Below are 14,403 nucleotides of genomic sequence, written 5' to 3' on the forward strand. Positions count from 1 at the left end.
GTGTGATCCGTGATCAGTTTCCGGTTGCCGGCGTTTAAGGCAGGCAGGCTGTATGGCACCCACGCCGGCGTAGGGTGCACACAGGGGTCGCGCCAGACAATCGGCAGTCGTGTGCGAATGATTTACGGACAGCTTTTAATGCACGTGGTGATTGTTTTAATGTGGCTGGTAATGTGGTACGATTTGAATAAACACAGCGATGGACGGAGAGGGAAAGAGAGGCGGTAGCAGATAGTCGGAGCTGCTGAAAGAAACGTTTCTTAACCATAGTTTGAAGAAGGTTGGAGTTTTCGTGCAATCCACGGAGAACACGAAGGCAACACATCAAAATCTGCGCGACTTTTCGGTTTGAACCGTCCTGCCGTTTATGATCGTTCGAAAGCTTTCCTTTTAAGCTAGAAATGCTGTCCCGGGCCTTCCAGCTTCGCTCCCAGACACCACCAAAGGTGTAACGGTGGTATAGGTAGAGTGAAAAAAAAACAACAACGAATTCTTACCACAATCCCCAAACACGAGATGCCATCGGAGGTATGAAAAACGGAACGAACAGATAACGACAGTACGTGACTCTCATTCATAATAACGACCACGACAAGTCGCCGTGCCGTGGCCCAAAGTCTTGTGCTGTGGATCGTGTGACGATGGAAATGCGGGAGGAAACTCCCTTCGGTTGGCGGGGATTATAATGAGTATCACACCTTCGCCTCCTTGCGAGGCGACCAAGCGAAACGACCATCCCTGCGCAAGCGACCATACCACTTCCCCCTCCTACCACCCCCTGTGACAGAGGACGCTCGATGGTGATGTGCGCTGGATGATGCACAAATTAAAGCAAACGTTTTCACCTTCCCTGGGCGCAGACGAAGACATTTGCGATTGTGATTGCGATCCTCGGGAATAAAAGGGAACTAGCTCTCCGCGCTAAACACGGCAAAACACACCAGGGCAGCAGTAACAACTAATACGAGAAGGGGATCGTAGATAAAGCAATAAATAGCGTGCTCCAAGCTCACCGGTTTTGGGGGGGAACGGGAGCATGGATTGTGGGGAGGGGATATAGAAAACAACATTTTGCTGCTAATAAGTAATAACTCTAGAACAAGCTGTTGGCGTGTCGGGACAGTCCTCGGCGTGTCTGTGCAGTGCACTGGGCACGGTTGTCGGTGGCAGGAAGGTACGATTTTCCCACCGTATGCACCTTCAGCCAGTGTGATACAGTGGAACCTAGACGCAGTGGTGGGTTCGATTAGGGTTTTGCTGTTAAACTCCGATCAATTAGCTGATACAGCGTTCGGCAGCTGAGCAGTTAAGGAGCCGTTTCATTTGCTCAAACATGATTGTAATAGCTTATTGATTTAAATCTTGTACGTGTGAGCTGTGTGATCCCGGTGGCACGAAAACGGAAATAGAATTAGATGAAGTGCGAACTTAAATATTAAAATAAGCAGCATTCAAATATTTATATATAATCGTATCGCGACCATGTGTGTGACACCTTTCGTCGAACGTTTATCTTGCATGGTAAATAATTCAGCGCCCATTACGAGGACCAATAGATCAAAAGGATTTGAAGCGCAGTTAGCAAATGCAAAATTGTGTGAGGACATTTGCAATTGTCTTTTGAGCGCGTGAAGACATGGTTAGGCTTTTCTTCAGCAAAACAAGGTAAGTTCTAGTGTACTATATTGCTGTGCTGATCAAATCGAATGTACAAATATATTTAACTACTTCTAGAGTAACCAAACTCTTTACTAGGAAGGATGAAAGGCCAGAGATGTTTCTACCATCGTTGCGTATGATTTTGTTCATTTTTCGAATGTTTTACGCGTGGCCGGACGAGCATTTGGAGAAAAGTGCTCTCTGGTGGTACCGTGCAAAGGGTGTGCTGTTTCGTGTGTTTTTCATATATCTTTCAGCAGCCACACAGCTTGCTTACAACTTCACTGTGACTAGTCGTGAGGTGAGATGGGCAGATGTACTCAATTTTGGTAAATAATCTATTTAAATTGAGTGGTCTTTCCGTACAGGAACTGTTTGCTGGAATGTTTGTGCTGCTCACTCAGCTTGTGATGATACTGAAGATGGAGTTTTTCTACAAAAATGTGTCCAAAATTCAACAGCTCATCCGCAGACTGAATGGCAAGCTCTACCAGTCGAGAAATGCGGAGGAAGACATGTAAGTAGTTGATACTGTTTGATGTCTGAATCATTAGCTATTCCCTCTTATATAATCGATTGGCAGTCCGCTGGCGAGTGCGAGTAAGAAGTCAACTATATTCTGGGTCTTGTACTTCATGTTTTCCGATGGGCTGGTTACGGAGTGGTTAGTGATATCGTTGTTGCTCACTACTTTGATTGTACCGGTGTGGCCCGGAGTAGATCATACCACCCCGTATTGGGTAGTTTTAATGGTTATCTTGTATCAGTACATGGCAATCGTTCTCAACGCTTCGTTTAACATATCATGGGACTCACTGGTGGCAGCACTGTTGGCGTTAACTAACGCCCATCTTCATCGACTGCAAATACAGCTATTGAAGGTGGTGTACTGGTGGAAACGGTTATGTTGATTCAGCACTCATCTGTATGTGGTTTGTAGGTAGGACATCAGAACCGTAATCTGCAGGTGGATGCTAATAAGCGTATGATTACGGTCTCTCCAATCGATGATGATGCTCGGAGCGTCCCACCGAAATCAGATGCAGATGTAGTTTACAATGAACTACTGCAATGTATTATCTTTCATCAGGAAGTAACTGGGTAGATAGATAAAGGGATGAAGCCTTGGACTTGTTCTACAACTGTTAGATGAACTCTCTATTTTCGCAGATTTCTTCGCGAAGTGCTGACCCTGTTCAGTGGACCGATGCTTTCTCAGCTGTACTGTTCCGTGTTCATCCTGTGTATTACCGAGTTTCGTTTGCTCACAGACGTGAACACAATGGCCGACACGATGCAGGCGGTAATGTACTTGGTGTGCCTTGTCATACAAGTGGTACAATACTGTTATTTTGGCAATGAAATTAACTACATGGTAAGTAGTTGAAAACTGCAGTTAGAACTGTATTTGTAACCGTTATTGCAATTCAAGGCTCAAAAGGTACATCAAGCGACCGCCTTTGTGAACTACCCGGATATGAACATCAAAACTAGAAAGCTTCTTATAGCTTTTCAACAAATGTAAGCTTTTAGAGGCGTGTTCTAAATGTGATACACTTAATACACTTTTCACAATTCCAGAACCGCTCGAGGAATAAAGTGCAGTGCGAAGTACATTTTTACAATCGAACTGAGCATGCAGACCTTTGTGACGGTAAGGCAAAATGGTAGACACAACATTTTAGGAACTCGTTATTAATATTTTTTTTTCCGCAAAGATCATCAAAACATCCTACTCGTATTTGGCAGTTTTGAGATCGATGACGGATTAGGTTGTTCTTTGAGAAGTGCGATGACATTCTGGATATTGACTTGAAAATTATATGAAACTTTTCAACTTTCAGCGCAGATTGCTTGTAGTTTTAAGAATTTAGAACGCTTTCCATTGGATGATGAATATTAAAACACGTCCCCACGTTGCTGTTAGTCCGCTTGCAGTCACGCCAAAGCATGAAACAAGAGACCTTTGCGTTTATTTAAAACAAAATATTTCCTTGACACTGCAATTGCAACGAAAACTGAGTGAAAATCCCAGGCAAGAGCGAATGATTTACGACGCCGTATGTCTACGTAAGCACTTACTGCTCCCTTGCGATAATGAAGCACCAAAGTCTATCCGATTAGTCTTTCTCTTGCTCCTGATTTCACTCCCAGCCCCCCTCCTCCCCCTTAATCACCTCACCCCGGGGCGGTGCAAAATGTCGTTGGTGCCGAGATAGTACGAGGTGTAGATTAACACGAAAGTCGTGCACTGTTCGGTGGTAGCTGGCATTCGGGAGAATAAAAATCAAATTAGATAAAGCAACTCGCAACCCCCTTGGGTGCAGTTGTCGCTGTCTTCCAGTCGAGCCAGGCCAAACGGTAGCAAGCAAACCCCGCGTACACCCCCGGCCTGCACACCATTATCAATGCCAGCGGCACCTTAAGTGGAACAGAGTGAAGATGGGTTCGAGCGAAACTGTGTTTTGATCCGATCGAGCAACTTCACAAAAGAGCCCGTTTCACGGATGCTGGCCGTATCATTTGCACAGAGGACTGAAACGCTACAACACACTTCGCTGTGGCGAGGGATAATGGCACGAGCTGTATAGCGAAACAGTTGGCAGAAGTTAAGTTGTTGATTATCGCACCTCGCGTCCGTTGTTTAGGGAGGTTCAGTGACTGGGTGACTGCTCAGGGGTGACGATAGAAACCGAAGTAGTTTGTTTTTGTGCAGCCGCGAATCGTTTTCGAATCTCGCAGCCAGTTCCAGGCGACTAGCGAAACGAACTAGTATCGAGTGCTGTGCAACCGTTCGGAGGAGCAAACTACTGCAGCAGCCCTTGCAGTGAGAAAATTCAGCTAGAAAATGTACGCTGTAATTGTTGGTGCTTTCTTGCTGCTATTCCCAGCCCATCGCAGCAGGTTGCCGGAAAATATTGTCGATTTAGCTTTGCCTCCTTGCCGTTCCGTTCGCGGAAGCATCGTGTGGCATATGGCACCTTCTGACCCTTCGGTTGATCCGCAGGGTAGAAACAGGGAAGCATAGGGAGAAGGCGAAGGCGTTTACAAGCCGATCCGGGTGGCTCGTTACGGCAGGAAATGGGGATTTCCCGCTGCGTTTGTGTGACAAGCGCCATGCGCTGAGATTAATGGGAAGCGCAAAGGAACGAACTTAACGGTGGTTGAGCAGTGTTTGATGGTGAAAAATGAGTTTTTTAAGATACTTTATGCTTTTTTCTATTATCAGAAAAATAGTTTAATTTTAATTTTGATAATATAATGATAGTATTATTTTTTCAACAATAATGAAAACAGTTTTTTTTATTAGTAAACACATCATTCAGTGTTCTTTCAAGAGCGCCACCTATCGGACTGTGAAAAAAAAACTAACATCACGTAACGCTGAATAGTACAACCGCTCGTGATACGAAAGGAGAATACTTTAATTTGGATGGTAAAATTGCACAGATAATAAAACGAACCTACTTCGTGATCTATTTCTTCGCCCATAAATAATATGCCACAAAAATTTACGACCAGCGCACAAACAAAGAACTGCAAAACCAGATCGTGCGTTGGTTGTGAGAGAAATTTCATAATCGGTCAACGGTTCTGGCAAGTCGATTTTTTTTTGCGCGATGCTCAAGTTGTCAATTAATTAGTATTTACTCACGAGCACAGTGTCTATAAAAAAATGGCGCACCTATAATTTGTTGACTTTGTTTTGGGTCGCACACAACGGTCCGCGGCGACCCGGTGTTCAGCAAACCCAGACGAGTACGATCACGTCGCCGCCGCCGCAGTGTACGATGTTTGGTAAAATAATTAATAATAATTTTCATAACATAATGCAGCCTGGCGCAGCGTTCGGCGGTACGGCGGTATGAAGCTTTATGATTTTTGCGCATTTTTGTGTTTCATTTTTTTTTTGGTACAGAGCACGAGGTTCATGATTCATCCTCATGATCGCCCCGCGATCACAGGGGATAAAGCCGTGAACTGCTGGGTCAGGGTAAGCAGACCAAAGCCGACAGAAGCGGGGAGAGGTGAAATGAAATCGGATAAAAGCAATGACGGCAAAAAATGGGCAAAAATCGTTTAGTAGAAATAATAAAACTAAACTCGAATCTTGCGTTTCAATGCGCAATCGTCACGCCAAGGGGAACACCGTAAACCTCGTTTACGGACTGGGTAGGCATTGCGCTAATAAGCTGCACAGCAGTGGATTGTCAGTGTAGTATGCTTCTTTTTGTCCGCTCGCACGCTTCCAGTGCAGTATGAGCCCGATCGCTGCATTCTACACCCTTCTGAATTCAGTCGCCACGGCCGATCGCGAAGGGATGCGAATATATCGGTAACAGGGTGAACCAACCGTCACCGGTCCAAACCGAACCGGTGGTGGATGGGTCACCGAAAGAGGTCAAGCTTTTCACGATTTATTACGATTTTTGCTGTCCGTAAAGTTGGATCGCGGCACGGCCCGGCGAATCCAGCAAACCCGGGAATGCAGACTTGCTACTGCAATCGGAAGCTTCGGCTTACATTGGTGGAATTGAGCAACCGATGCGAGGTCGTGGAACGCAGCTGGAACAGGAGAGAAGCGAGGAAAATTTCGCTGCTTTCCATCGGTTGACCGGTTGAATTTAATTTGAATCCGTTCGAGTCCAGACCTCAATCGTGAAGCTCGTGGCGTACGCTTTGATCTTGAGGACCTCTCGCGGTGCGTCGGACAGTCGGAGGTTGCAATAGGGACGACCGGGACCTACCCGATGGACGGTTTGCGAAAAAATGAAATCGTTTTCACAGCCTGACAAGAGCTTTCGGATTCTTTTTTCTTTTCACCGTCCGGGACGATGAACCAAACCGAACGTAGACAACGGCCTGTGCAACGGGAGGTTCTCAAATTTATTTGGATTAAAAATATTTTTCGGTGTTTCCTTTCGCCGTCGACACGTTGCTGCTGCTGCTGCTGGAAGGCGCATCTTTGCCATGTGTGTGTGCATGTCGTGTTTCCACCACCGTACCCGACCGATTTGCATACAGTTTTGGACAGCCCGTATGGTGAATCGATTGTTGAGCGTTATCTTCTTGCTGGTCGCTTGATTTGAGGTCACTTTTTCACCGACACGGCAGCGCAACTGGCTCGCTCGGGTCGGTATGCTGTCGGGTTTGGCAAATGCAAAATTTGCTGATCGTAAAAAATCGTTCCCCGTGAGTTATGAGGAGGATGCGTGTATACCGATGGGGGATTCCTTTTTTTTCTCCCCCTGTTTTACCTGTTCCTGTCGGAAATAAAGCTTAAAATCCACTTGTCTTGTTGGGTTGTGTGTTTGTCCTTTTTTTTCCTTTGCTATGGGGTGCGGTTGGATGAAATTTTCGTCTAGAAAGAAAACAAAATGTGTCGTTCGGGCTGCTTCGGGTGGATCAGACACATTTGCATAGTTCGTTGACCGATGATTTGTTCGTGGTATTGAGCTTCAGCAGAGAGGGGTGTGCCAAATTTGATTATGCGTTTTTGGGGGGTGATTTTTGCACACAATGATGGCGATGCATCTGCCGACGCTACGAGGTGCTTCCGGGCGACACTTTCACTTTGGAGTGCTTGGAGCTGTATGGAAATGCGTTGTTGAAGCTATTAAGAAGATAAGCGAACATGTTGCGTGTATCCTTTACTAGTATTTTTTATCATTATTGCTATTATTGCTCTGTCCTCTGGGAGTGTTCCAGTTGGAACTTGAAACGTCTTTTAAACTGTAATCCTTAATCTTCGACAGGTGCTTCAAAAACAATAAAGCTTTCTGTATTCTTCACCATTTTTCCTTTGTCTGTTCACAGATGAAAGTGAAACTGACAGCGAGTTTTACACTTGCAAACCCGTGCTAAAATAGCGTGTTGTGAAACAAAACCATCAACCATCACGGGCGCAGTCCACTGGCACACATTATGATCGCTTTCTGGTCGTGGTTTGTCCCATGCGCGGTTCGTCGCCTACCTTCCAGCCAGCCCTCGAGACAGGGAGCGAGAGATCGCTGGCTCCGCTCTAGCCGACGGTAATTGTTTGACCTCGGAGGTTAATGATTAAAATAAATATTGAAAAATAGTTAAACTTACAGCTGCGGCAGCGGCAAGGGACAACAAGCGCAGCGGGCACTTTGCATTCATGCATGCGCGAATGGCTTTTCGTGAAGCAGGCACCGCGCCAAACGACTTTTCTCACACTTATCGCGCTGAGATTCGAGGGCTGTGGCTGTGTGGTTTTCGGGAAATGGGTTTTTGGAGGTTGGAAAATTCATTAGACCGAGGGACCGGAGTTTCGTAATCCTGCATCTCGCTTCACGAAGTCCATTAGTGTGTGCGCGATCGAGAAATGAGAGCAGCGGGAAGCTGGAAGAGCAAAACAAAAATGGACCAATCGAAATTTACGCCGATGGGGGTTACGTTCTGGACCGCTTTAGATCGCGATTTGTTTAATTGTACGTTCGTGCCTCAGCCATTCAGGGTAAATGTGTTTTGAATACATTGTAACGTGACCCAAGGAATCACTTTGTGAGCAAACGTGCCACGTTGCTCAGCACGGTGTATCAGAAGGTAATATACAAGCCTCTGCTGTGATGTTGTTTTAAAGCTCCTTCACAGCACACAGTAAAGTAAAGACGTAAATACACATTACGATTAAAATATCACTTTCAGCCCGCTTTAGGGCGTTTAAATATCGATATCTTCATTAAAAAGCAATACTCACGCCAGCCCAAAACAGCGCCCCAAAATGACTGGCATAGTGGCTTTTATTAGTCAAGAAGGGGAAACGCCGGGCACAAAATACGCGCATCGTTAAATTATACGATATCATTTTCGGCAGTTTGCGATGCGCGTCGTTCTTCTTGACCGTCGCCGGTGCGCCGGTCCTCGAGCGCAGCAAATTATTGGTTCAGGTTCGGGGCTTTTGGTGGGCCACAACGCAACAACTCCCACGCTTACACTTTCTATTGCGGTGCTGCCCTGGTTTTTGGACTATCCTGTCGAATCATAGTCTGCTGTCGCGGAACGAAACTGTACACCGTTTCCGTACCATCCTGGGTTGGCAGAATCGATTGGGGCGTTGTAATGAGTGCAATAATAATAATAATTTCCCAGCACTCGCCGCACTACTCGCCAGTGCCGGGAATCGATTGATAAACCGATTCGGACCGATTGTGGCCCGTGAAAGTGTGTGGTGATCGCGTACAAACGCGACTCGGACGCCACGCTGGGCAAAGGTGTATCATTTTGTCTAAACTGTTGGTTTAACAGCAGCCGGTCGGTACCGCTGCTCTTCCTCGCCAATAGCAATTGGCGAAGATGTGAGGAAGATGTATCCGAGAGAAAAGGCTACAGTTTGTGTCCAGCTTGTCCACGGCGAAACTGAAGCCAAGTATTGAGCGTGGTAGTGCCATCGATCGTGGTGATTTCGTTTCGTTTTTTTCTCCAGTGTGTACACCGTGGGAGTGTGCACCGTGCAAATCGGAATCGGATCTTCTGTACCCGTACCCGGGGAAGCCGTTGCGGGGAGGTTTGCGCTTGCGAAGAAATAATTTACACCGCCAATTTACACCGTTCGACACATCCCGGTGTCCCGGTGGAGGGCGAACTGGGGCTCAGGCCAACTGGACGATGAAATATTTCTCTATTTCGTGATACTCGCCTGTCGGGTAGCTCCGTGTGGTTGTTTTGTGCTTCGATGATTATATCGACCAAACGCGATCCGTGTCGGGAGAACGGTGTTGTATGATCATGGCAAGCACGTGAGATGGTTAAGGAGCTAGATCAAACATGGCACATCGTGATGATTCGGGAGGGCATGAAAAGTTAACCTTTTTCGTCGATTGTGCGAGCGAGGGAAAAGATATTAGAAAAGGGAAATGCTTGGTTCTTTTTTAAATAAACAGTTTCTATCAAGGTGAGCATTGAAATATCAATAGTTTTATCCAAAGAAATGGGTTCATAACAAAATTATAATGCTTATAAACCAATTTGTTTACCTTGAGCTAATATCTAGAAAAGGCAATTGTTTGATTTTGTACCAATCGGGCCATCGGAACGATCAAACTAAAGTAATAAGCAGCATTGAAATCATCTTGCAAATTATTTGGAAATTAACTCCTAGCGGTGCCGCGTACTATCATTAATCCTTAACAACACAATTATTCCGCGCAAAGTTTATACGTCGTGCCTGCTTACCTTTACCCCTCTGGCAACGGCTTTGATTTCTGCAATCTTGTGCAGTAAAGCCACACCAGCGAAGCACTAAAATCACGGAGCGTCGTGCGACTGTTGCAACATATTAAGGGCCTCCGCCAGACGCGGACAGTCTCGGCAAACATTAACGCCATGTAATGTTAATGTCGAGAAGATAGTTTGATTTTCTATCCACCACGCTTCCTCTGCTCCCACACAGCCACGGGGAAGGACTATTTCCCTCCCGAGCAACAGTTCGCGTGCTTTTCTTGCCGAGCGTCGCTTGAAATGAGACATGCTTGTTCGCTCTGACATCAGACCCGTTGGCTTTCGTCGCACGGCTCGTGCAAAATGCAGAGAGAAAAAAAAAACACCCGGGCAAGCCCTCAACAATCCCAATCTAGCGCCGTTCGGGATGAGCCACTCGGGGTCCATCCCCCCCCCCCCCCTCTGGTGCAAACACGGTGTCGGAGGCTTTGTAGTTAGGGTAGGGGTTTTTCATCATTTCGCGTGCTGTGTTTGAGAGAGGGAGAGAGTGATGCTGCCATTATGTTAAACTGACTAAGTACATATATCAACAGCGGGTTGATTCGTTCGCCCGATGGGCTTCGCGACCGCCCCGGTCCAACCCGGGAGAATCCGCGGGAAGATTACAGACCGGCCGTAGCGCCCCAAGATCTAGGACGAGGTGGCGCACGGAGGGTGCGCAAAAGCTAAGCCCCCCCCCCCCCATTGGTCCGCGTGGGCCAGAACTAGGAGGGAAAATAGGAGTGAGGATTTAAGGAAATTTAATTCGAATTTAAATGTGTAATTTTGGTCACGACTTCGGGTTTTCTCTCTAAGCGACTCTCCAGAGCGCGTTTGGGATCGCGCGGCTCGTCGCATTCGTTTTGTTTTGGGCCGGCCGCTTTCTTTCCGCCAGCAGTCCGCGTCTAGTGCCCCAAAGGACTCTCCCCCACCGGGAGGGAACGCAGTGAGGAGTTGAGCATTCGCAGTCGTGCCACCAGGGGTGCCCCGGAGGAGGGTGACAAACGAGGGCGTTAGGGAAACGATCAGCACCCCCGGGATAGGACGATGTGGTGGAATACAAATGAGGCACACCGCCACCAATGGTCTGGTCCGTGGCGGATCTGGGAGGGAGTGTGTGGATGCGCGACATGCGCCACTTCGAAACAGAAGAAACCTCCTAGAAGGGAAATCAGTTTTGCAGAGGGTATCTTTGTTTTTATGCCCGTCGTGGTGGTGGTGAGAAGCTATCCCCAAGAAGACGATGTATAATGTTGGAATAGGTAGTGAGATTTTACGACCAAACTGACACGATGCTGGAGCAGAAATAGTGGAGGGTACAGGTGGAAACAGGAAGGGAAGGCAGGATGAAAACGAAATACAAAGTTCTTTGTCGTCTAGGCGCCGCAAAAGTGTACATTGTGTACACGCATACGGTTGATCTGTGTGGGAAGGTGGTTTTGTGTGATTTTTTTTGCAAAAGAGGAACATCTTGGGAGACAAATTGCAACAAGACGTCTGTTGGGAAATCAATTTTAATAAATGTTTTTAATTGAAAATGATATCTCGAGAATACCTATTCCTATTCGTCGAGAGCGAAACGACGAAATCGAAAAGCTGTTCCTATTTGTTGTTTGCATAGGTTGATGGAGGTTATTCTTCAATTATTAAGGATGGATCCTCACCATAGCCTCCGTTATCGCATTAATCATTATTTTATGTTTGTTGTGGGGTTAATTATTATTTTGTTCCATAGTTTATTATTTATGTTACAGACAGCAACATCAGTGCAATATCATATTCTAGGAAGACAATCTTTAGTTATGTTGCTGCGTAAAATTTGTGAAGAAATAACGCATGTGGTAGTGAGGTATAAGAACTGATTTGTTATTTTAAGCTCATATTACAAACACTTTTGGAGCTCGTTACCATGATTTATTCTTAAGCAAGAATTAAAACAAATCCTTTTACATAATAATGTGTGATATAACATCATCTTGGAAACAACAATGTAAGGACCTTACACTCCATTGCCCATAATCGTTACAAACAATTATTCGAACTAGCCCGTACCATGTCGGAAAGAAATTACCGTCCATTCACTAGCTGGCCACCCACTCGCTGGCTAATTTTAGCTACCTACCAGCAACCTGGCCCGCCAGCCGCAAGCCGCTATGGACAGCAGATATGGCTCATAATTAGCAATTCCTCTTTTTGCGCTAACCTGACCGCCGTGGTAATAGCGAAAACCTTGGAAAAGTCTCCGTCTCCTTTGGTATGTATGTGTCTGGTGCAGTGTTAGTAATCGTTCATCCATCAAAAAATCTATCGCTTCCAGCCCTTGGGGCAGGCTCGCGCGGTAGATCGTGAGGCAGGCGTGGGTCAGAATGGTTGCTTACAAGCCTCCTCTTGAAACTAGCCCCACAAGATAGAGTGTGTGTAAGAGAGAGAGAGAGAGAGAGGCAAGCGTAAAGTACCCGCGATCTGCAACAAAGTGTTTGCCATTTTAATGCTTATTTAATAATTTTAATAAATTATCATACCAACAAGCCGCTGCGGCGGGCCACTCCGAGCCAGCATGAAAAGGTTCTACTGCGAATGAATAGCAAAGTGTTGAAAATGTCTCGATTATGCCTTCTCCCCCTGTTTACGGCTAGGTAGGACTCTCCCATGATGCTGCTGCTGATGATTCCGTACCACTGGTGACTTGAGCGTTAGCAACGGCAACGAACCGCAAGGTTCCTCAGGTTGTGATTATCAGAAATCGGTGAGGATAAAGCGACAAGGCTTCAGGCGGGTGTTGAGGGTTTTCGGTGTGGTGCGGCCGTTGCAAAAAGCACACGCTGGTCAGGTGTGAGACCACGCTCGGTAGGGTACGGTCCCGTAGAAAGCCGTGCGCTAGAGTGAAAAAAAGAGGAGAAGAGGACGAATAAAAAAAAAACGTTAACAGCATCGCACAACATGAGAAACATGATCCAGTACGCGAGCTCCCGCACACAACCACACACACCCGCCAGCTGTTTGCGATCGCTTGTTCGACTGCTTAGCAAAAGCTGTCAACCCTCTTCCACCCCGCTTCCGCTTCGTTCGTCCGGGATTGTCCGCCCTAGAAGAGCAACACCACCGCTTCCTCCGTAGTTGCAACATTAATCCCGCACAAGCGCAGCAGCGCAAACACGAGAGGCACAGGCGCTCATTCTGTTTGGGGATCTTTCCGACACCCTCCTTCCCCTCCCCCTACAGTGGGCGCGATCTCGCGGGCTGTATGTCGTGTCAAAATGATAATCATAATCAAGGCAGACATACTGTTTCTGCTGTAGCCCTCTTTTTTTTTGTTTGTGTGTGTGTATGTGCATCCTCATCGCCTGGGCCATGCTGGCACTAGTCCGTGGACGGATCCGTTTCATAATAGAATCGTGCACTTGGCAATCATTCGGATGGGACGGATAGGTATTTGAGGAGAAAAGGGGGACGAACTACACCACGTGTTCGGAGAGGGGGAGGGTGGGTAAATCGAAATCATGCTCAAGATGAAATGATTTCTTTTCCACAACCTTTGGCAGCACCGCCATCCACTCTCCACCCTATGCCTGCGTCTCATCATTCCCACTGGACCAGGTTCGAACAGGGGTTAATATTGAACTTCTATTCCGAGCTCCGGTGTGGCGTAGTTTAATGTGCGAGAACTTGCAGCGAACAGTTGCGAGACAGAAAAATAACAAGATTCATTCCTGGTCTGGGTGGTTTCACTTTCTCGGCTACGTAAATGGTTTCATATGCAGCAAACGATGTTGCGTTGATTTTTGTTTTTATTTCTGCAAAAAAGCATCCCGCCATCTGCCCAACGTGTATGGTTTATGAATAATTTTTCTATTTTCAAATCTGCTTTCCGTGCTTTCCTTTCGGATGATGCACCTCGTGCAATCGGATGAAATCCAATACCCAGTATCGAACCGGATTCACTGCCTTCTGCCTGCTGGTAGGCAATAAAAATCGGAGTGCAAAGCCGTCTGCTCCCCGGCTGCCGTGAAGGTAGCATCAGCAAATACTGATTTAAACCGGTGGTTTAAGCGGCGACTGAGCCGCCGACGAGTGGAATGGAAAAAAAAATCCAAAAAAAGCCATAATTCATAATCGATCGATCGTATGCATAAATGTGCATAATACGATCGAGTTCGTTTACCGCTCCGCCGCTCGATTCCGGGTGACGATTCCTTCGAATGGTTTTTTTCTTCTTCTTTCTGTGTCTGGTGCTGTTTGATGATAAGCGTACACACAACAAACACAAAAATGCAGCACATATCGCTCGCCGACTGCAACCGGAATGGTACGGTTTCCCTCCATCTCATAATCGGCTTGCTCCTGGCAGTTTAGCATAAGCCATTTTGCTGTGGCGGGAACGCAGATACGGAGGCAGAGGGATGGGCAGAGCGTTGCAAACAGCGTGAGCTGCACCCCGCACGGCCAAGGGGAAGCTCATGTGGGTCAAATAGAGCAACCATATTCCCACAAATCCACAACGGCAGCGCGGCGTTGTTTCGA

The 14,403-nt window shown here is 46.7% G+C and overlaps 1 protein-coding gene across 1 annotated transcript; it reads left to right on the forward strand.

Moving 5' to 3' along the window:
• The first annotated feature begins 1,617 nt into the window (after positions 1-1,617).
• On the forward strand, positions 1,618-3,588 carry LOC120960091 (odorant receptor Or1-like). Its single transcript, XM_049608499.1, has 9 exons — positions 1,618-1,665; positions 1,735-1,960; positions 2,028-2,176; positions 2,243-2,540; positions 2,600-2,760; positions 2,830-3,034; positions 3,092-3,180; positions 3,241-3,313; positions 3,378-3,588. The coding sequence occupies exons 1-9, from the start codon at positions 1,637-1,639 to the stop codon at positions 3,429-3,431; spliced, it is 1,284 nt and encodes a 427-aa protein (XP_049464456.1). The 5' UTR covers positions 1,618-1,636; the 3' UTR covers positions 3,432-3,588.
• The last annotated feature ends 10,815 nt before the right edge of the window (positions 3,589-14,403 follow it).

The sequence above is a fragment of the Anopheles coluzzii genome, chromosome 3 (assembly GCF_943734685.1).
Source record: "Anopheles coluzzii chromosome 3, AcolN3, whole genome shotgun sequence".
NCBI classification, from domain to species: Eukaryota; Metazoa; Arthropoda; class Insecta; order Diptera; family Culicidae; genus Anopheles; species Anopheles coluzzii.

Bases quoted from the DNA above. Each gene is read 5' to 3' on its own strand.
- LOC120960091 (XM_049608499.1), top strand. From the start codon at position 1,637: ATGGTTAGGCTTTTCTTCAGCAAAACAAG. The intron at 2,177-2,242 runs GTAAGTAGTTGA...ATCGATTGGCAG, and splicing joins AGAAATGCGGAGGAAGACAT to TCCGCTGGCGAGTGCGAGTA. The intron at 3,181-3,240 runs GTAAGCTTTTAG...TCACAATTCCAG, and splicing joins CTTATAGCTTTTCAACAAAT to AACCGCTCGAGGAATAAAGT.